The sequence below is a fragment of the Enhydra lutris genome, unplaced genomic scaffold (genome assembly GCF_002288905.1).
Source record: "Enhydra lutris kenyoni isolate GAN:26980312 unplaced genomic scaffold, ASM228890v2 scaffoldscaffold42, whole genome shotgun sequence".
In the NCBI taxonomy this organism is placed as follows: Eukaryota; Metazoa; Chordata; class Mammalia; order Carnivora; family Mustelidae; genus Enhydra; species Enhydra lutris.
In genome coordinates this window covers 5,891,330-5,913,556 of record NW_019154126.1, presented here as the reverse complement: position 1 = coordinate 5,913,556, position 22,227 = coordinate 5,891,330, and the positions used below count along the sequence as shown (strand labels likewise).

Genomic DNA, 22,227 nt, shown 5'->3' with positions numbered 1-22,227 from the left:
TTTAATTGCTTTCATCATTGTCTTACAGTTGTTAGAGATCTTTCACTTTCCTTAGTTAAATTTATTCCTAAGTATTTTATTGTTTTTATTGTATTTAATGTCGTTGTAAATGGGATCACTTCATTTCTGGTTCAGGAAATTTGTTGTTAGAGCATAGAAACTCTGTTGACTTTTGTATGTTAATTTTGTATCCTGCAACTTTAGTGAGTTTTTTGATTAGTTTTAACAGTTTTTTGGTTGAGTATTTAGGATTTTCTCTGTATAGAGACATGTCTTCTACAAATAGAGATTTACTTCTACCTATTGAATTCTGATGCCTTTTCTGTTTGTTGACTGATTACTCTAGCTAGGACTTTTAGTCCTATATTGAGTAGGAGTTGGGAGAGTGGGCACCTTATCTTGTTCCTGATCTTGGAGGAAAAGTTTTCATCCTTACACCATTGAGTGTGATGTTAACTGTGGGCTTCTCATATATGGCGGTATATTACTTCCATACCTAATTTGTTAACTGTTTTTATCATGAATGGCTTTTGGATTTTGTCACATGCTTTTTCTGTGTCTATTGAGATGCTTATAGGGTTCTTTTTCTTTCATTCTATCAGTGTGATGTATCACATTGATCCATTTCCATATTTTGAACCATCCTTTCATCCCAGGGATAAATCCCAACTGATTATGGTGAATGATCCTTTTAATAGACTGCTGAATTTTTTGCTAGTATTTTATTGAGAATGTTTGTATTTATAATCATCAGGGGTATTGACCTGTAGTTTTCTTTCCTTGTAGGGTTCTCATCTCACTTTGGGTATTAATATAATGCTGACTTCATAAGGTTTATTTGGCAGTATTCTCTGCTTTTGGATTTTTTGGAAAAGTTTGAGACGATTGGTGTTTTAATTCTTAAAAGTTTGGTAAAGTTCACCAGTGAGGCCATCTGGTTCTAGGCTTTTTTTTTATTGGGACTTTTATTATTATTATGGTTATTACTGATTCAGTCTCCTTACTAGTAATTAGTTTAGGCAGATTTTTCTGTTTCTTCCTGATTCAATTTTAGTAGGTTTTATGTTTCAGAGAATGTTTTCATTTTGTCTTGGTTGTCCAGTTTACTGGTATATAGTTGTCTGTAGTAGCCTTTTATGTTTTTTTGTACTTTGGTGGTATCCATTGTAATATATCTCCTTTTCCATTTATAATTTTGTAATTTGAGTCTTGTCTTTTTTTTTTTTTTCTTGCTAAAAATTTGTCAATTTTGTTTGTCTTTTCAAAGAACCAATCCTTAGTTTGGTTAATTTTTTCCCATTGTTTTTCATTTCTCCATTTCATTTATTTCTGCTCTAATATTTATTATTTCCTTTTTCTCTGTTAACTTTGGGCTCAGTTCTTTTTTCTACTTCATTAAGGATGGAGTTAGGTTATTTATTTGGGATCTTTCTTGCCCCTTAATGTAGGCATTTATTGCTATGAACTTTCCTCTTATAACTGCTTTTGCTCCATTCCTTAATTTTCTGTTATGTTTCCATTTTCATTTGTCTCAAGGAACTTTTATTTCCCTTCAGTTTTTTTCTTTGATTCACTGGTTGTTCAGGAATGTGTTATTTAATTTCTGTGTATTCAAATATTTCCTGTTTTCCTTATTTTTTATTTCTATTTTCACACCATTGTGGTCAGAGAAGATACTTCATATGATTTCAGTCTTTGTGAATTTGCTAAGACCTGTTTTACAGCCTACCATATATTCTGTGCTAGAAAATGTTCCAAAATATGCACTTGAGAAGAATGAATTCTGCTGTTGCTGCATAGAATGTTTTGTATATGCCTGTTGGGTCCATTGGGTCTCTAGTGTTGTTCAAATCTGCTATTAACTCACTGATTCTCTGGTTGATCTATCCATTGTTGAGAGTATGGTGTTAAAGTCTTCAACTGTCATTGTATTAGTGTTTATTTCTTCTTTTATCTCTGCTAGTTTTTGCTTCATTTATTCAGATGCTTTGATATTGGTTCCATGAATATCTACAGTTATTATGTCTTAGTGATATAGTGACCCCTTTATCATTAAATAATGATCTTTTCTGTCTCTTTTTTACAATTTTAAAGTCTCTTGGTCTGATAAAAGTGTAGCTATACCAACTACAAGGTACAGCTACAAGTGTAGCTATACCCACTCTTTTTTTTAATAGTCAGCCATTCTGTCTCTTTTGATTGAAGAATTATTTCATTTACATTTAAAATAATTATTGATAGGTCAGGACTTATTTTTTGTCATTTAAAAAAATTGTTTTCTGCTTGTTTTATAGATGCATTGTTCCATGTTCTATTTTTGTGTTTTAATGTTTTTTGGTATTAGTATGCTTTGCCTTCTTTGTCATGTTCTTTTGTGTAATTGCTGTAGGTTTTTTCCTTGTGGTTTTAATGAGGCTTAAATAAAACATCTTAGAATTAAAACCCTGTTTTAAGCTGATAACAACTTTATTTAATAGAATTCCTAAAATTGTCACTTCTACTTTTCCTCATATTTTAGGTAATTTCTGATAATATTTACATATTTTTGTATGTGTAACTAATAATTATTATAGTTATGGTATTTTTACTGTAGTTATTTTAACTTTTAAACTGAAGTTTCAGTGAATTATGCACCATCATCACCATATTACAGAATCTAACTTTGTCTATTTACCATTACTGGTGAGTTCTAGACTTTCTTTTTATATTTTTATAAGGTTTATGTTCTTTTGCTGAGAGAATTCCCTTAGTCTTTCTTATAAGGCAGGTCTAGTGGTAATGAACTGAACTCTCTCATCTTTAGTTTGGAAAAGTCTTTATTTCTCCATTTCTACAGAATAGCTCTGCTCCTATAAAATTCTTAATCATTCTTCAATATTTTGAATATGTCATCCCATTTTGTCTTGGCCTGAAAAATTTCTGTTGAGAAATCTGCTTATAGTCTTATGCAGGTTCCCATGTATGTAGCTTTTCTCTTTTAAAATTCTTTTTTTTGGGTTTGACAATTTAATTATAATGTGTCTTGATGTAGCCTTGTTTAAGTTCAGGCTATTTTAGGTCCTTTGGGTCTCATGGATCTGTATGTCCATCTCTCTTCCCAGGGTTGGGAAATTTTCAGCCACTATTTTTTAAATTTACTTTTTCTTCCTTTTTCATTATCTTCTTCTGGAATTCCCATTGAGTCCTGTGAGTCCCTTAAGATTTTTTCAGTCTGTCATTTTGCTTTCTGACTGGATAATTTCCTATGCCTTTTTAGGTCACTAATTCTTTCCTCTGCATGGCTAAATGTACTTTTGAATCTTTCTCTTGAATACTTCAGCTGAATTTTTTTTTTTTCAACTCTAGGATTTCACTTTATTTCTGCCTTCTTCTTTTTCTTTTTTTGCTTGTTGCTATTTCTTTGTGAAACTTCTTGTTTTGTTCATTTATTATTTTCCCAATTTCATTTAATGGTCTATGTGTTCTTGTAGTTCCCTTAACTTAAGATAACTATTATAAATCTTACAGTTCATAGTTCTTCATTTTCTTAGGGTCAGTTTTTAGAACTTTATTAGTTTCCTTTGGTGATTTCACATTTACTTGGTTTTTTGTTATCCTTGATTTCTTACATTGGTATCTGCACATTTGAATTACTGGGCTCTTCTAGACTTTATAGATTTGCTTTGGCAGAGATAGATCTTCAACAGGCAGCTCAGTTTGGGTTTCTAGGGATGTGACTTTGGGCAGGTGGTGCCTGCTATTGTCTATTTTTTCACAAGGCAACTTTCCAAGCTCTGAGGTTGGATATGGGGAAGGAAGTGTGCCACTGGCTGAGAACGGTTGGATAGGACTACTGGCTTTGTTCTCTAGCACTTTGTATGTTGTCTTAACCTGACCTGTGTCCCAAGTTCCCTGGCCAAATAGAGCCACTAGCTTTCCTCTGCTCACCATTGCATCTGCCTGTCTGTCTCTTGGCTACAGCATTGCTAGTTTTTTGTCCCTCTAGGTATTTTCACCAGCCCTTCTGGTCAAGATGGGGCTGGGAGATGGTATCTGTAGTGGTGGGGCTGTCTCAGTTCCCTTTTCTGAATGAGATAGGGAGGGGCTGCTCCAGGCTTCTCTGTTTTTCTGTCTTTCCAGTCAGTAGGGGTCAAGAACTACCCTCTGTTTTGGCTATGAATTAATCCCCCTGCTTAGGTGTAGCAGGCCATCCCTTTATACCTGGTACTGGCTTTGCTCTGGAAATAGTCAGCTCTGCCTTTCTGCTTATTGGCTTAAGCATTTCTGGTTACATAGCTTCTGGGTGTCCTTGCCAGCTCTTCTGGTCAAATGCGGCCTGGGAGCCATAGTGGGTATGGCTGGGTTTCAGCTCACTTGTCTGGATGGGATTGGGAGGAGCCCCTCCTGACCTTGCTCACATGTTCCCCAAACAAGTTTTCTTTTACGAGAGGCCATGAAGAACCCTCATCACTAAATTACCTAATCAGGTTTAGATGTGGTACATCTCCTGGCCATAATTCCTTCCCTCTGTTGACCTGTGAAATTAAAGATAGTTTTTTTTTTTTTTTTTAAGATTTTATTTATTCATTTGACAGAGCACAGGCGCAAGCAGGGGGAGTGGCAGGCAGAGGGAGAGGGAGAAGCAGGCTTCTTGCTGAGCAGAGATCCCAGTGCAGGGCTGGATTCCAGGATCATGACATGAGCCAAAGGCAGATGCGCAACTGACTGAGCCATCCTGGCACCCCAAACATAGAAGTTATCTGCCTCTAGCATTCTTAACAGACAATCATAATACAGGCATCAGGATAACACCTGACATTTTAGTTAAAAAGCAGAGGGAGAATGGAAGGTTTTAAAAAAAAAAAGAGTCACTGGTTCAAAGCAGTTTTGAAATTCATCTGGGAAAACTTCAGCTGGAGTTTTTTTATTGCAAAATCTGGATTCTTCTGCTGTCTGGACACTTGGTTCTACCTTCTGAGTCATTCTTCCTTTTGCATGAAAAGTAACATGTATTTTCTTAGCAACAACTAGAACCCCTCCACTAATGTATGACTGTCTTCCTGTTTTTAGCTACTTCCTATTTTTTTTTTTTTAGATCTTTTCCTCTGTTTCTGTTGTTCCAATAATTTATCAGCATTACCAATTCCTACAATCTGTTGATTTTACCAATACTCCACTGCCCCTCATCCTTCTATGTACTCACTTCCCTTCTTATGCAGTTTAAATTCCATGGCCTAATACTGGAATGACTGCCTTACATTGACCTTCAACTGCCTTGCTGTCCTTTGATAGTCACTAAAACACTGATTAACTGTGGCTCTCAGCCCCCTCAGCTCAGATCAACTTCACAGCCCCCTTAGCTGCACAACTGAATGTGTCTGGGGAAGAAAACAAAGCAGTGTCGTCTGTCCTTACTATACATTGATAATTGCTGCCCTACTTTTGTTCTTAGCTTTCCAGGAATCACGTTGTAATTCTCCACTCCATTCCCTCACCCACTTACCAGTGACTAGCATATTTTCCTCCTGTCTTCTCCAACATCCATGTTCTACATTCCTATCCCTAGCCTCAGCTGATGATCTTATATCAAAGGACTTTTATAAGCCCCAACACCCCTTCAGCCCACCTGTAAACTCTCTCTTTTCTCTTTTATCCTGGATAAACTGTCCACGCTCCTAACAATGGTCACCCCATTTCTCCTATTAAGTATTAGCCATCTGCATGCCTGCTTGACATTGCTCCAGTGATTTTCCCTCTCTACTGTATCTTTTCTATTAGCATAAAACCATGTTTGTATTTCTCACATCTTAAATTTTTTTTTCTCTTGATCCTACTTCTTCCTTAGCTATCACATCATTTTCCCCCTTTCCTTTCCAAAGTATATATACACCTCAAAAGAATTAATTATATTTACTGCCTTTAGCTTTACTCTCCAGAATTTCTGTTTGATTCACTTTCATCAGGGCCTTGCTGTCACCATCAAGCAGAAAGTGTTCACATTAAAGTCACCAATGATCTAGAGCCAGTGGACCTATCAATAGCATTTGACACCAATAGTTTAATAGTCGCTTGACTTGATCTCTATGACACTGGGAGCCACTCTTGATCCTTCTCTTATTTTCATATCTTGATCTTGCCACTTTGGTTATTTTCTGATTTATATTTCCAGCCTGAACTTTTCACCTGAACTACAGACTAATTAATATACCCAGCTCTCTATTACATGATCACTTGAATACCTAATAGGAATCTCAAATATAGCAAGTCCAAAACTGAGGTCCTGTTTCCTCCTCCTCCCCCAAACTCTGCTTCTTCATAGTCTTCTCCATTTCATAAATGGTATTTTCATTGTTTCAAATGCTCAGGTCAAAGACTTCGAAATCCTATTGTTTCATCTTTTTCTCATGCTCCATAACTGATGTCAGTTAATTCTGTTATGTCTGTCTCTAAAATATAACCAGAATGCCTCATTTTTGTCTCATTGTTACCACCCTAGTCTAGACCATTATCACTTCTTATCTGAATTTTTAAAAAATATTTTGTATATTTATTTGACAGACAGAGATCACAATTGGGCAGAGAGAAAAGCAGAGAGAGAGAGAGTGGGAAGCAGGCTCCCTGCTTAGCAGAGAGCCCGATGTGGGGCTTGATCCCAGGACCCTGAGATCATGACCTGAGCCAAAGGCAGAGGTTTAACCCACTGAGCCACTCAGGTGCCCCTTCTTATCTGAATTTTTGAAGTATCCTTTTCTTTTCTTGCTGATGTCACCCACTTTTGTCTTCTTTCAGTACAGTAGCCACGGGGATGAGATTAAGTCAGAATTTGTCACTCTTCTCCTTAAAATATCCCAATTATTTCCAGTATCTCAAAGCCAAAAAAATTAAAATGACTGCTCTGATTTCATCTGTTCCTCTCCCTCACTCACTTTTCTGGAGATACCATAGTCTCTGATATTTCTGGAATATGAGAGGCATGGTCCTGCCTCAATGCTCTTTTCCTTTATCTTCCTCTGTGTTGAGTCATCTTTACCTGCATAGTCACATGCCTTGCTTCCTCACCTGCATCTCCCAGTAGTTTCTGGTTGCCAGCTTCTCCACGACACTTCCCTTGATCACTGTCTATGAATTTTCAACCCTTCTCTCTAATGCTCTATTTCTTTCTTTCTTTTTCTTCTTTGCATTATCATCAAATGAATTATATATATTTTACTTAATTCTTTTGTTTTTTCACTTTTGTTTTTCTCCCCTAATGTCCCTACCCTTCTCACTCACATTATTTTAACTCCATGAGGACAGAGATTTTTTTTCTGCTTTCTTTCCCCCATTTTACTTTACTATGTTCTTAGAAGACCCTGTGCCTGTGCCAAACATACAGCATGTACTCAGTACATGTTTGCCAAATGAATGAAGAGTGAATGAATGAGTATGTTAGTTATTCTGTTGTCTTCACTGCCTGTTTGCTTATAAATTTCCCACACTAGATTCTAAGCTCATTATTGGTGATTACTATATATATAATACTTCTGTATTTTGTATATATATATATATACATATATATACACACACAGTATTTAATTTACTGTGTGTTGAGATATGTGAAAAGTCTGAAACTTTTCCCTACTTAGAAGCTAACAAGTTAGCCTGCCATAATTTCATGGATGCTGGCAAAGTAGGTGAGGCTCCTGGGTCAGGACAAAAGGACGTATTATTATGGTATAACACAGAGCATAAGTGTCAAGATTGCCCTTGTTCCTCTTGCTCCCTGAGTCCCAGGATCAGCATGGAGAGGTCCAGGTGGATGTACACATGAAATGGCTTTTGCATCATAGCTAAGAAAACCTGAGTTTATGGAACCCAAATCTTTTATAGTAGGATTCAAGCATATGTGTCTGACCTGTGAGGAAGACATTTTCCTTATTATATCATACAAGGTAATAACTTGCCCTCTGTTATGGGTATAGTCACTACCTCTGTTTATCCTTAAAAGGATGGTCTGGAACAAAGGGGTGGTTAAGGGCTCAGCTTATAAGACATGCACAAACATGAGAGACCCATGGAGAATTGTGTCCCAACACTGTCTTTGTTGGTCAGATTACAGGAGACCCTTAAAACCGTATGTAGAATAAGGTAATTAATCATTTTTATTTCAAATGCAATGATTTTGAATGCCAGGTGTTATTATTTATGCGTTGGTGCTCCTTTAAAAGATTTCATTACTTCTATTTATTTATATAGACATCTTTTTTGTTACATGGTACTTTTATACATATTTCTTGACTATATTATATTTTAAATCACTAATGAATATTAACTATTGATGAAGTCTACAGTTATTTTAACATTATTATAACTTCAAACATATAACCATTTGAACACATGAAAAAGCCTGAAAGATCATGTTCTAAAATAGTGTATATGGTATTAATGCATTTGAGGTTTATAATAACCTCTTTTTTTTTTTTTTTAAGATTTTATTTATTTATTTGACGGACAGAGATCACAAGTAGGCGGAGAGGCAGGCAGAGAGAGAGGAGGAAGCAGGCTCCCTGTGGAGCAGAGAGCCCGATGCGGGGCTCGATCTCAGGACCCTAGGATCATGACCCAAGCCAAAGGCAGAGGTTTTTTAAACCACTGAGCCACCCAGGCACCCCTATAATAACCTCTTTTTAGTCAAATAAAGTACAGCCTCGATGAACTTAAGACAGTGTACTAGAATACTCAGTTAACTTTTGTTACCTATCATGCAACTTTCAGGACTGTCATGAAATCTAGTGAAAGAAAGAAACTTATGGAGAGGTAATGTAGTGGACTTACAGTTATTATAAACATGCCTCTGAGATATTGCGGGTTCAGTTCCAGACCACTGCAGCAAAGCAAGTATTGCAATAAAGCAAATCAGTTGTTTGGTTTTCCAGTTCTGTTTGCACAATGCAGCAGTCTGCTAAGTGTGCAATGGCATTATGTCTAAAATAACAATGTACATACCTTAATTAAAAAATACTTTATTGCTAAAAAAATGCCATCATGTAAGCTTTCAAGGAGCCGTAATTGTTTTGCTGGTGGAAGTTCTTGCCTCTGTGTTGATGGCTGCTGACTGATCAGGATGGTGTTTGCTGAAGATTGGAGTAGCTATGACAATTTGTTAAAATAAGACAACAATGAAATTTGCCACATCAATTGGCTCTTCCTTTCATGAACAGTTCTCTGTAGCATGTGATGCTGCTTGATAGCATCTTACCCTTAGTATAACCTCTCTCAGAATCGGAGTCAGTCCTCTCAAACCCTGTTGCTGCTTGACCAACTAAGTTTGTGTAGTATCTTGTGTCCTTTGTTGTCATTTCAACAACCTCCACAGATCCTTCCCCAGGAGTAGGAGTAGGTTTTATCTCCAGGAAAATCACTTTGCACATCCATAACAAGCAAATCCTTACCTGTTCAAGTTTTTCTTTTTTTCACTTTTAAAAACCATCATTTTTGGCATTAATACTTTTAAAAAAAAATTTCAAGTTTTTATTTAAATTCTAGTTAACATACATTGCAACATTGGTTTCAAGAGTAGAATTCAGTGATTTATCATTTATGTGTAACACCCAGTGCTCATCCCAAGTGCCCGCCCTTAATCCCCATCACCCATTCAGCCCATCCCCCACCCATCTCTCCTCCAACCCTCAGTTTGCTCTCTGTGGTTAAGAGTCTCTTATGGTTTGCTTCCCTCTTTTTTCTCTCTTTTTTCCCCCCTTAGCCTATGTTCATCTGTTTTATTTCTTAAATTCCACATATGAGTGAAATCAGACGATACTGGTCTTTCTCAGACTTCTTTCACCCAAGCTTTGTTATGAGATTGCAGCAATTTCAGTCACATCTTCAGGCTCTCCCTCTAACTCTAGTTCTCTTGCTGTTCCCACCCCACCTGCAGTCACTTCCTCCACTGAAGTTTTGAGCCCCTCAGAGTCATCCCCGGGAGTTAGAATCAACTTCTTCCAAATTCCTGTTTGTGTTGATATGTTGACCTCTTCTCATGAGTCCTGAATGTTCTTACTGGCATCTAGCATGGTCAGTCCTTTCTAGCAGGCTTTCAGTCATCTTTGCCCAGATGCACCAGAGAGGAGTCACTGTCTTTGGCAGCTATAGCTTTATAAAATGCGTTTCTGAAATAATAAACCTTGAAATGTGCAATGACTCCTTGATCCGTGGGCTGCACAATGGGTGTTGTATTAGCAGGCTACAGACAACACTGATCCATCGTACCTCTCCATCAGAGCTCTTGGGTGACCAGGTGCATTGTTAACGAGCAGCCATATTTTGAATCTTTTTTTTCTTTTTTCCCCCTGAGCAATAGGTTCAACAGTAGGTGTAACATAGTCAGGAAACCGTGTCATAAATAGATGAACAGTCATGTGTGCTTTGTAGTTGCATTTATAGAGCACAGATGGGAGATTTAGCATAATTCTTAAGGGCCCTAGGATTTTCAGAATGGTAAGTGAGTTTTGGCTTCAACTTGGAGTCACCAGCTGTGTTAGCCCCTCACAAGCCCCTAATAATTGCCCTTTGAAGCCAGGCATTGAGTTCTCTCTTGCTATGGTAGTCCTAGATGGCGTCTTCTTCCACTAGAAGGCTGTTTCATCTACATTGAAAATCCATTGTTCAGTGTGGCTGCTTTCAGTATTGACCTTAGTTAGCTAGATCTGCTGGAGATCTTGCTGAGCTTCCACATCAACATGTGCTTCTTCACCTTGGACTTTGATGTTATGGAGATGACTTCTTTCCTTAAACCTCATGAACCAGCCTCTGCTAGTTTCAGACTTTTTTTCTGTAGCTTTGTCACCTCTCTCAGCCATCATGGAATTGAAGAGAGTCAGGACCTTGCTCTGGATGAGGCTTTGGCTTGGGGGAATGTTGTGGCTGATTTGATCTTCTGTCCAGACCACTCAGACTTTCTCCATATCGACATTAAAGGTGCTTCATTTTCTTATCATTTGTTTGCTTACTGGGAGTGCTTTTAATTTCTTTCAAGAACTTTTCCTCTGCATTCACAACTTGGCTAACTGTTTGCTAGGTCAAGAGACCTAGCTTTTGGCTTATCTCAGCTGTTGACATGTCTTCCTCCCTAAGCTTAATCATTTCTAATTTTTGATTTAAAGTGAGAGACATGTGGCTGTTCCTTTCACTTGAACAGTTAGAGGCCACTGTAGGGTTATTAATGGGCCTACTTTCAATGTTGTTGTATCTCAGGGAATAGAGAGGCCAGAGGAAAGGGCGAGAGACTGGGGAATGGCTGGTCAGTAAAGCAGTCAGAACACACACAACATTTATTAAGTTTGCCATTAAGTTTGAGTGGGCAAAGTTTGTGTTGCTTCAAAACAATTACTATGGTAACATCAAAGATAACTGATTATAGTTATAGATCACCATAGCAAATATAATAATAAAAAGTTTGAAATACTGTGAGAATTACCAGAATGTGACCAGAATTACCAGAATGAGGTGAGCAAATGGAAAAAAATGAAGCCTGTAGACTTGTTTAATGTAGGGTTTCCATAAGCCTTCAATTTGTTAAGAAAAAGAAAGTAGTATTTGTGAAGAGCAGTAAGACAAGTTATGCCTTTATTATTATACAGTTTAAGATCTACTTCTAGAGCATGCCCTGTAGTTATACATGTTTAGATTTTATATGATCTTGAATTAAAAACTCAAAGCACAATGCTTGGCATGTAATAGTTCTAAAATTGTAAGTTATCATGATTATTACTTTAACTACAAATGCAGTATAATTTTTTAAGAGCACAGACTTTGACATCAGGTCCTGGTTGGAATTTTGTCTGTAATAATGACCCCTATAAATTATATGTTAATCCTCTTTCACCCTTATCTTTCTCCTCTCTAAAATGGGTGCAGTAATATGTTCTGTATTTTAAGAGAATTAGAGACGACGTGACATATGCGATAAATGGAGGTCTTTCACACAACAGTTATGTCTTTACTGGTTTAGATCTCTCTGTAAACCACAGGGTGCCCTTCAGCTGGGCTTTAGGTTTCTAATTTTTACAATTACCACTTACATGTTTAGCCATTTTCCTTTTTTTTTTTCCCCCCTAAGAATCTTTTGCTCATGTGGCTGACACCAGAGGGGGTTTGGAGTTCAGCCACATGATGTGTAAGAACATATGTCCTCCTATAAAATTTTGTTTCCTTTTTCTCTCCTTTTTTTTTTTTTTTTAAAGATTTTATTTATTTATTTGAGAGAAAAGAGTGAGAAAGAACGTGAGATGGGAGAGGTCAGAGGGAAAAGCAGTCTCCCTGTGGAGCTGGGAGCCTGATGCGGGACTCGATTCCAGGACTTGATCCTGGGACTCCAGGATCATGACCTGAGCTGAAGGCAGTTGCTTAAGTAACTGAGCCACCCAGGCGCCCTGTTTTATTTTTCTTTAAAGCACTTACCTTAACTGAGTAATTATTAATTATTAAGGCTTTTTTTTTCATAGCAGTTTTAGAGTCACAGAAAAGTTGAGGAAAAAGTAGAGATTTTCCATCTACCTCCTCTACCCTGTCTCTCTCTCTCTCTCTCTCTCTCTCTCACACACACACACACACACAGCTTCTCCTACATCAGCATTTGGCAATATGGGAGGGTGGGGTGGGTTGGGGGGGTTTTGTTACAATTGATGAATCTACACCGACACATAATAATCACCCAGAGCCCATAATTTATATTAGGATTCCCTCTTGGTGTTGTACATTCTGTGCGTTTGGAAGAATGTGTGGTACAATCTGTCAGTATGGTATCATGCAGAGTATTTTCATTGCCATAAAGATGCTCTGTACTCCACCTAGTCAGCCCTCCCCCCACATCCACTTCTGGCGGCCACTACTCCTTTTACTGTCTTCACGGTTTTGCTTTTTCCAGAATGTCATATAGTTGAAAGCCTACAGTATGGGCCTTTACATACTGGCTTCTTTCACTTTGTAATATGCATTTAAGTTTCCTCCATGTCTCCATGGCTTGATAGCTCATTTCTTTTTAGTGCTGAATGTTATTCCACTGTTCCACTGTCTGGGTATACCACAGTTTATTTAACCATTCACCTACTGAGCGACACTTCTGTCGCTTCCAAGTTTTGGCAATTAAGAATAAGGCTGCTAAAAAAAAAAAAAAAAAAAAAAGGAAAAAAGCTGCTGTAAATATCCATGTACAGGTTTTTGTGTGGATGTAAATTTTTGAGTTCCTTGGGTAGATTCTAAGACGCACTCTTCTGTAAATTTTCAAGTCTTTGCATGGGACCCAAATTATCAGCTCAGACACTTTCTACCTTTCATGTTTATTGCTTACACGTGATTTTCTGTGGGGATCATCTCAAACCAAGAAGTTCTGACAGTGAATTTGATATAAGACCATCTGATTCTGTATTTTTCCCCCTCACAAGGTTCCTTGGCTCCTACATAAATTTATATTCCTCTGTCTCAGTGAAAAGCTCTCAGCATGACCATGATAGTGTAAGGGGATGGAGCTGTGTGTCAGTCCGCCGAGAATCCCCTAGCACCCTTTCCTCAGGGGTAGCTACTGAAATTATATTTACACAACTAATAGAGGCAACAAGGGTAATTTTGCTGAATATTAATAAAATCTGCAGTGGAGTCACTAGCTTTTTAACCCATATCCATAGAAATAGATAATTTTTAAAGATTTATATCAACAGACATCGTGTTATGAACTTAATAGCTCCTAGCACAAAGCTTGGTACAAGATAAACCCTGTAATAGTGGTAACTGTGATTGTTCTTGCAAATTATGATGATAACTGAGATGATGATAGGATGATAACTGAGAAAGTTGATCGTGAGGCTCCAGAAAAGTGAACAATCTTTGAACCTCAATTATCAAAATGTACCAGGATATTGTATTTTAAGTCAGGAAAAGACATACATAATTTTCAACAACTGCTCTAATGAAGTATCTACTTGGTAAACAGCTAAACCAGCTTAATTTCAGGTGACCTTATTATATCTCTGATCAGCTGAGGTGAGTTTTAAAGTGTGTATAGAAATCTAAATATTTAGGAACAAAGTAGATGAGACAGGTGTATTTGAAGTTTAACAACATAACCATCTGTTAAAGATTGATTTTTTTTGATGGGCTTTATCTAGAGAACTAGCAAATTGCCATAATGGTTCCTGAAATTTTACTACCATTAGAATATTCATTTATTTCTACATCAGTATCTCCCTGGACAGCAGACAATAGAGGATAAGGCTCCCTTTCCAGGTAGCTATGTGGGATAACTATTCCAAAGCAGCAATAACTCCTTTCCTTTCCTTTGCATAAAACAACTCCTGGGTCCTCTTCTTCTTCTTCTTCTTCTTTTTTTTTTTTTAATTTTTGGATTGTCTGAAATAGCAATAAAAAGCAAAAAAATATATATATATATAGCAAAAAAAAATTGCTTTCCCAGGGATTGAAATGGCACCTACATATTTTGAAACCCCTAAAATCTGGATTATTTATATATTATATATTTATAAACAGAGATGGCCTTTGAAAATATAGTCAAATATTCTGAGCATTTATCCCTAACTTATCATAATTATCATTATTATTTTTCACCTTTGAGCAGCATTTAATTGTCTCTCCACAAATTTGTAAACTTTACTCGAGAAATCTTCATTCTAAGTATAATTAATTTGTTGATTTTTCTGATTTCTAATAAAATATAGTTATTCCTTGCTTATTAAAGTTGATACAACATTTTATTATTTTATTTGTGTGCTTTCTCAAGATTTATTTTTTTAAATAAAAAAATTTAAAAAAATTTAAAGATTTATTTATTTTAGAGAGGGGGGAGGGGGAGAAGCAAAGGGAAAGAGAATCTCTAGCAGGCTCCCTGATGAGCACTGAGCTTGATGGCAGGGGTCGGTCCCACAACCCTGAGATCATGACCTGAGCCAAATCAAGAGTCAGATGCTTAGATGACTGAGCCACCCAGGTGCCCCAAATTTGATGCAACATTTTAAAAGTATCATACATTCTCATTGATTTTTGGTCTCATTTTCAAGTTACTCTGCCAGTAACTTGATAGAAAGCAAGCATATTTTTGAAATCAGATATTTTATAGAAACTTAAAATATAATGCTTATAATATTTATAAGTATTTAAAAAAATGTTGTATTTATAATATTATAGCTCACCTCACCTTTTTCCCTGTGTAGGTAAAGCATTTCCAAAATTGAAAATGATTTATCATTAGGTTGAAATTCCCTTGCAGTTTTGAATTTTATAATCTCAGTGAGTGATTTATTGTATACTTTTGTTCCCTAAGCTTAGTGCTTTCTTCCTAAGTCTTTTTATAAGGGAACACCTATGCAAATTACTACTGTATCCTTGGATATAAATAACCAATGACCAAGGATTCCAGTGCAATAATCATCTGTAGGAGCAAAGCTCATTTTGTGTTGGGATATATAGTAACACTGAATGTCCACACTGAACAAACTCAAATTGTGCATTTAGGGTTTATCTTTCTTCCAGAATCATAGCAATTAACAGTTATTGTCAATAGTTGCAGAAAGAATATTAGATTTGGGGTGAAAATCTTTGGATTTCAATCCATTTGTACAGTTTCCTAACTCTCTGACCTTGGTTATATCAGTAACTTCCCTGAGCTTTCCTCTCTTCATCTGTAAAGCAGTTATAATAATAGCACTTTTTTCATTGGGCTATTGTGAAAGTTGGATCTATATAAAGCATTTAGTACAGGGTCTGTGACATAGGTACTTATTAAACATTAGCTATAATTCAACATTATTATTATAACTTCCCAGTCCTGCCTTTTCTCTTCCTCTTTTCTTATGGCTTTGTGGAAATTAACTGTTTCTTACATATTGACCTGAAAAGTGGGTCAAATTATTCTTCCCTGCACAAATTACACAATGCTTCAGGAAATATTAAGCTTTACAAAATTGCTGATGAGTGTTATATTAAATATAAACTGGATTTTTCCAATATTGATTTTTTTTGGAAGTACTACTTACCATGTTTTAATGTAAAATAATCTGTAGGAATAATTAATTCTTCCAGATGATGTCATAGCAGCAGAGAAATAACATGAGTATCAGAATAAATTAGGTAGAACTTAGCAATTCTATAACCAAAATGGCTATTAATACTCTTTCTTTGAAAAAATATTTGGTAAAAATTTAATTTCTTGAATTGATAATTCTGCCTTATCAATTTCCAGTATGAAAAGCACAACTCATTTTTTTTTTTTAAAGAACTGATAGGATCCTTTTTTTTCCTCCAAGATGTCTTTTAATGTACTTAGAGAGATTTAACAAAGTGACAGTTGAGTTCTACCCTTTCTAAAGTTTGTGAACACTTTGGAGAGCCACCTTAGGAGTCACATTTTGCTTTTTCAGGTTCCAGATGCGACTTTGAAGCAAATAGCTGTGGTTGGTTTGAAGCAATTAGTGGTGACAATTTTGACTGGGTATGGAACTCTAGAAGTAACCTTTCCACTGAATTTGAGCAACAGGCCCCACTTTGGGATCATACTCACAACACAGCTCAAGGTAAGAAACAAGGAGAGGCTGGCTGTTACTCCTTCCGTTCACCCTTGGTCAGGTCTGTTCAGAGAAAGAGAAGCATTTGAAGTTCTATGTTAGTGCAACAAATAGTGTGACAGCTTAGTTATGCTTATGTTTGTTATTATGAAGTGACTCCTTTATGGGTGGTGGGGAGAGAGTATAGATATATTTTTGGCTGAATTCACTGAAATTATTAACTTTTTGCATCATTTTAACCTGGAGGTGGATACTAGTTTAGTTTCTGCAAGAGCAAATTTGACTAACAATCACTTTTATTGATTTTTAATGGTCTAGTCTTAATTTTAGTCAGACACAGAGCTTAGGATGGGGTTAAGAGGCAGGTGTGTCAGCTCAGTCTGCTAACTTACAATTTGTATTTGTGTTCTAATAGGGCATTTTATGTTCATTCTGAAGAAAAGCAGAAGCTTGTCACAAGTTGCCAAACTCCGGAGCCCAACCTTTAGCCAGGCGGGACCTGGATGCACGCTTTCCTTCTGGTAAATTCTAAAAACTGTGGTCAGCTACCCTTACAGCCCTGTGGTTGCAGGCACACTGCTGCACTTACCAGACTTCATGATTTGCCCCTGGTTTGGCTTTAAAAATAGGTATTGTGTTAGATTTACACAGTCAGAATTTTTCTTAGGAACACATTGTCAGCATTTGTTGTGTTCTTTCTTTGAAGGAAAGGGACTCTTTCCCTCCAACAGTGGATTATAATTTAATTAACTCTGCCTCCCCTAGTCTGAACTGAACTCCTTGAGAAAGGCTCCCCGGGTCCTGCGAGCCAGAGTGTGCCCCTCAGCAGATAAGCTCTCGCATATGAGCAGCCGCGATTATGGCAGGAAAGAAGGGCGTCCGTTGTGATAGCTAATGATTAATTGGCTGTTGATCAAGCGGAAGAGCCTGTAAGTTAAATGTTTAGTCTGTGCCATAAATCATTTCCATTCCTTGTGTTGCCTCTTTTTTCAGGTTTTATAACTACGGTCTGTCAGTGGGGGCCGCTGAGCTCCAGCTACACGTGGAAAATTCCAGTGACCCCACCGTACTCTGGAGAGTATTATATAACCAGGGCAACCAGTGGTCACAGGCGACTGTTCAGCTTGGACGCCTCACTCAGCCCTTCCATTTGTCGCTAGATAAAGTCAGTCTTGGCATTTATGATGGAGTCTCCGCAATTGATGACATCAGATTTGAAAATTGTACTCTTCCGCTTCCTGTGGACAGCTGCGAAGAGCCAGATTTCTTCTGGTGTCGAGGCAGCAAAGCTTGCGTAGAGAAGCTTCTGTTATGTGATCTGGTAGATGATTGCGGTGATCACACTGATGAGGATGACTGTGGTAAGTACTTTATTATTTTTCTCTTTTTTTTTTTTTTTGGTCTTTCTTATTTTGATAGTGGGGATCTTGATTAGTTCAATGTTTTCTAGCCAGTTAAGGCAAAGACACAAAGGATGACTGTGGTAAGTACTTTATTATTATTATTATTATTATTTTTTTTTTTTTTGGTCCTTCTTATTTTGATAGTGGGGATCTTGATTAGTTCAGTGTTTTCTAGCCAGTTGAGGCAAAGACATGAAGCATTGTTCCAAAGTTGATGACTGTGATGAGTGATGAATTAGTTGAGCTACCAATGTTTGTTATGGTGACTGAGGAACTAGTTACTAGAGATACAATGCTGAACACAACTACTGAGTCTCAGATCTCAGGGACCTTATGGTCTAATCGAGGAGATGGATGTTATTCGAATATTTAAAGAATAAATACAAACTGGCAGCTTTGATGGGAGATACAGAGATGACTTTTTATGATAATGGTATTGAACTTCCTAGAGGTGACAACTTAGCTGAGATCTGAAAAGTAAGAAGTCAGAGTGTCTGTGCAAAAGCCCTGATAAGTGACTGCATGGCGGATGGAGGCCAGCCAGTGTGGCTGGAGGGAGGATGTGAAGGGGATGGAGGGTGCCGCATAAGGACAGGAATGTGGGGGAGGCCAGATTTGCAGATCTTCATTGTCCGTCTTAGGGAGGTTTTTCTTCATCTGAAGGTTTTTAATAAGGAAGGTAATATAAAAAATTGGCATATTAAAGCATGTCACTGTGGATACAGTGTGATGAGTGGGTTGGAGGAGAGTGGATTCAGAAGACCCATCAGTAGGCCCTTGCGGTAGTCCATGAGGAGGGGTCGGCATCCCAGCCAGATTGATGGAGATGGAGGGATTGCTATTTGGGGAAATATTTGGAAGGAACATTTGATGATGTTTTGGCTACAGGGAGCAGAGATAGATAAGCTGATAGATAGGCTGTCAAAGATAAGTCTTGAGTTTCTGGTTTAAATTACCAGAAAGCTTATGGTATCTGATGATAACATGTGTTCTACAGTTTTATGAACCTAGATCCAGATAGTGCCCACTGCACTTACTCCTGAAAATGAATCAGAAGCTCATAGCTGGTTTTTTTTTTTTTTCCAATTACAAAAATCATTCAGAAAAAGAGTTTGCATCTTCCCTTGTCCAGAAATAACAACAATTCTTAAAATTCAAGCTATATGCTTATTACATTGAGAGGCTAATTATAAATCAGAGGGAAGCCATAAAATGCTTGGTACATCATAGGAAACACTGCATTAAGAAATTTCCATATAAATTATTGTAGAGAGTCCTGCATATATGTGGTCTTTGATACAGTCAGGTGGATTGAAGTCAGAATTACCATGCGTCTCATTACACAACTAATACTTGAGTGGATAGAAATAAAGTTGATAGTTTAGACAATGGCTAACACAAGAAATGTTACTTGTCCTCCAGGTAATTTATTTGTTCAGATTTAGAATGCTTTTTCATCTTTTTGAAGCTCTCTGAATCCCCCTCCTCAAAAAAAAAAATGTGGTATGTCACTAAAAATAAGCAAATTAACCTTCAAACCACTCAGTGCCAACTTAGAATGGAATTACGGCAGTACAAATATAATATCAGAAACTTCTTGTGACTGAATATTAATGAAAGAGAATAGGAGTGGCATTAGATGGTGAGTTTCTCTCACAGCTGTCCATATAGACATATTATTGGTTTGAATAGAACCATTAGACATCCAGAAATCGCTGTCGTGTTTCCTAAAGTTGCCCATGTTTAGAGACAGGGTCTTTTATTTATAGATGGAGCTGCACACATTCCCTTTTGAAATACAGATTGCACATACAGTCCATAGGAAGACAGGCGATATCAAAATCTGTTGGCTTGAGTGCCAGTTTTATGTCAAAAAACTTAGCAGTTTGACATTCTCCTTCTGCTCCACAACCAAAGACTGACACCTGGGGAGTACCCCGCAGGTCCCCAGTTCATGTCACAGCTGGGCTTGATGAGTCACAAGTGAGGAAATATCAAATGAAAGCTCATCTTTCATTTGACATTTACTCACTGGGTTCCCTTCATTAGGTCTAAGCTCCTGTTCTGTGGTTTGCAGAGACAGATGATCTGTTCTTGCCTGGCTGCATTTATCCACATATGCCTGTATTTACTGTTTCAGAATATTTATTCCCCTTTGGCACAAAGTGCATTTACTAAGATGAATAGTTAAAGGACAGCTGACATTTATTTTTAAAAAAATACCAACTTATGTAAATGAAGCTAAAAGGTAGAACTCCTCGTTAATTCTAAATCCTGTTCTTTCTGCCCAAATAACACTAAATGTACATTCTCTGGCATTTATTCTACACAAATCCTGGGTGTCAGCAAAAATGCCCACATCCCCCAAAATGAATACATTCCTATATTATGCTAGAAATTATGGTAGATTGTCTAGTTAACAAGGGACAAGTCAATTCTTCATAAGGGCTTTCAATTCTTCTAGAGACTGAGGGGAGTTTAAAGTTTCACAGCTCCAGCTCAAAGGAGCTGCAGTGCAGTGGGAAGAAAAGATTGCCTCCCAGGGGACACAGCACAACAGGAAGCATAAATAGGGAAGGAGAGAGGCATGAGGTGTTTAAGCATGTGGGGAAGATGTTATATGCGAAATGAAAGGATAGTTAGGGACGAACAGGAAGTTAATTTCATTTGGGAAAGGTGAAGATTGAAAGAAGAGTTTAGATTTAAGTTTAGATTAAGTGAGTATATGTTATAGGAATTTGAATAGAGGAAGAAAATGATAAATTGCCATGAAAGGTGAAAAGATGGTCATTCTGGCACTGGGGCCAAGGGACATTTGGAACTGGGCCAAGATGGAACCAGGGGGAGGAGTTTTTCAGCATGAGGTCTGGAAAACATTGACATCAGAATCATGTTGGGTGCTTGTTAAAAATATGGATTCCTGGGCTTTACCCCATATCTGACAAGCTAGTACTTCTATGGGGCTTCACCATGGAGTGGCAATTCTACCATCCTTCAGGTGATTCTGGAAGACTGAGCCCTATTAAAATATGACTGTTCTCAGTTCTGCATGTTCGACTCACCAAGGGAGATGATGAAGTATCCTGATATTTGGTGCACGATTTGCACCAGTTACATCAACATCTCTGGGGGCGCCCAGTGGCTCAGTCTGTTGAGCGTCCAACTCTTGATTTCGGCTCAGGTCATGATCTCAGGGTTGTGAGATCGAGCCCTGCGTTGGATTTCGTGCTCAGCGGGGAGTCTGCTTGACGGTCTCTTTCCCTCTGCAGCCCCCTCCTTCTCACACACTCTCTCTCTCAAATAAATCTTTTTTAAAAAATTAACATCTCTGGAGATGAATTCTGGGCCTTGGTGTTTTTTGTTTTGTTTTGGTATTTAATGTTCGCCGGTGATTGGGACATTCAGCTGAGGTTGAAATCAGCTGAGCCAGGAGTTTGGCACCTTGAGTCGGCCGTGGTGTCATGATCGTTTGCATGGAGTTACAGTGCGAGAAATGAGGAAGGGATAGAGAAAGGCATTTGGAAGTTGATGGCTAAAGTAATGCTGCCTTCAGTCTATAAAATATTATTACGTGATATAAATCTAGGATTTATTCACCTTTTAGAAACTTTAATGTTGCATTTAAAAAACAATTAAAATGGTTAACCATGTCAGGAGCAAAAATATCAAAGAGTTTTCTTAATCGTAGTTATTTTTATCCTAAATTATTCATTCATTCATTCATTCATTTGCTATTATTTAATGCAATTTCAGTACCTGAACTCCAGTGTAACTTTGAAAATGGAATTTGTAACTGGGAACAAGATACAGAAGATGACTTTGATTGGACCAGGAAGTGCGGTCCAACTTCGACACTTAATACAGGGCCCATGAAGGATAACACTTTGGGCACAGCTAAAGGACACTATCTCTACATAGAATCTTCGGAGCCACAGGTTTTCCAAAACAGAGCTGCTTTACTCAGCCCTGTCCTCAACGCCACCAGTACAGAGGGCTGCACCTTCCGCTTCTATTACCACATGTTTGGAAAGCACATTTACAGGCTGGCCATCTACCAGAGAGTCTGGAGTAACACAAGAGGACAGCTGCTGTGGCAGATATTTGGGAATCAAGGCAACAGATGGATAAGGAAACACCTCAGTGTTTCCAGCAGGCAGCCTTTTCAGGTATGGATAATGGATTTCATTATGTGTATTTAAAATGCATCAGAATGTCTAAGGAATATGAAAGATTCCTATAACCTTGAATTAAAAGCAAGTGGAATTTGATCAAAGTTACTTCGAAATACATTTGTC

The 22,227-nt window shown here is 37.5% G+C and overlaps 1 protein-coding gene across 1 annotated transcript in view; it reads left to right on the top strand.

The window, feature by feature from the left end:
* LOC111155577 (MAM and LDL receptor class A domain containing 1) overlaps nucleotides 1–22,227 on the top strand; it is a 757,926-nt gene that overhangs the window by 142,560 nt on the left and 593,139 nt on the right. The window contains exons 15-18 of the mRNA XM_022515825.1: nucleotides 16,386–16,538; nucleotides 16,945–17,050; nucleotides 17,523–17,890; nucleotides 21,686–22,098. Of these exons, the coding sequence (XP_022371533.1) occupies nucleotides 16,386–16,538; nucleotides 16,945–17,050; nucleotides 17,523–17,890; nucleotides 21,686–22,098 (1,040 nt within the window). The remainder of the gene's footprint in view (nucleotides 1–16,385; nucleotides 16,539–16,944; nucleotides 17,051–17,522; nucleotides 17,891–21,685; nucleotides 22,099–22,227) is intronic.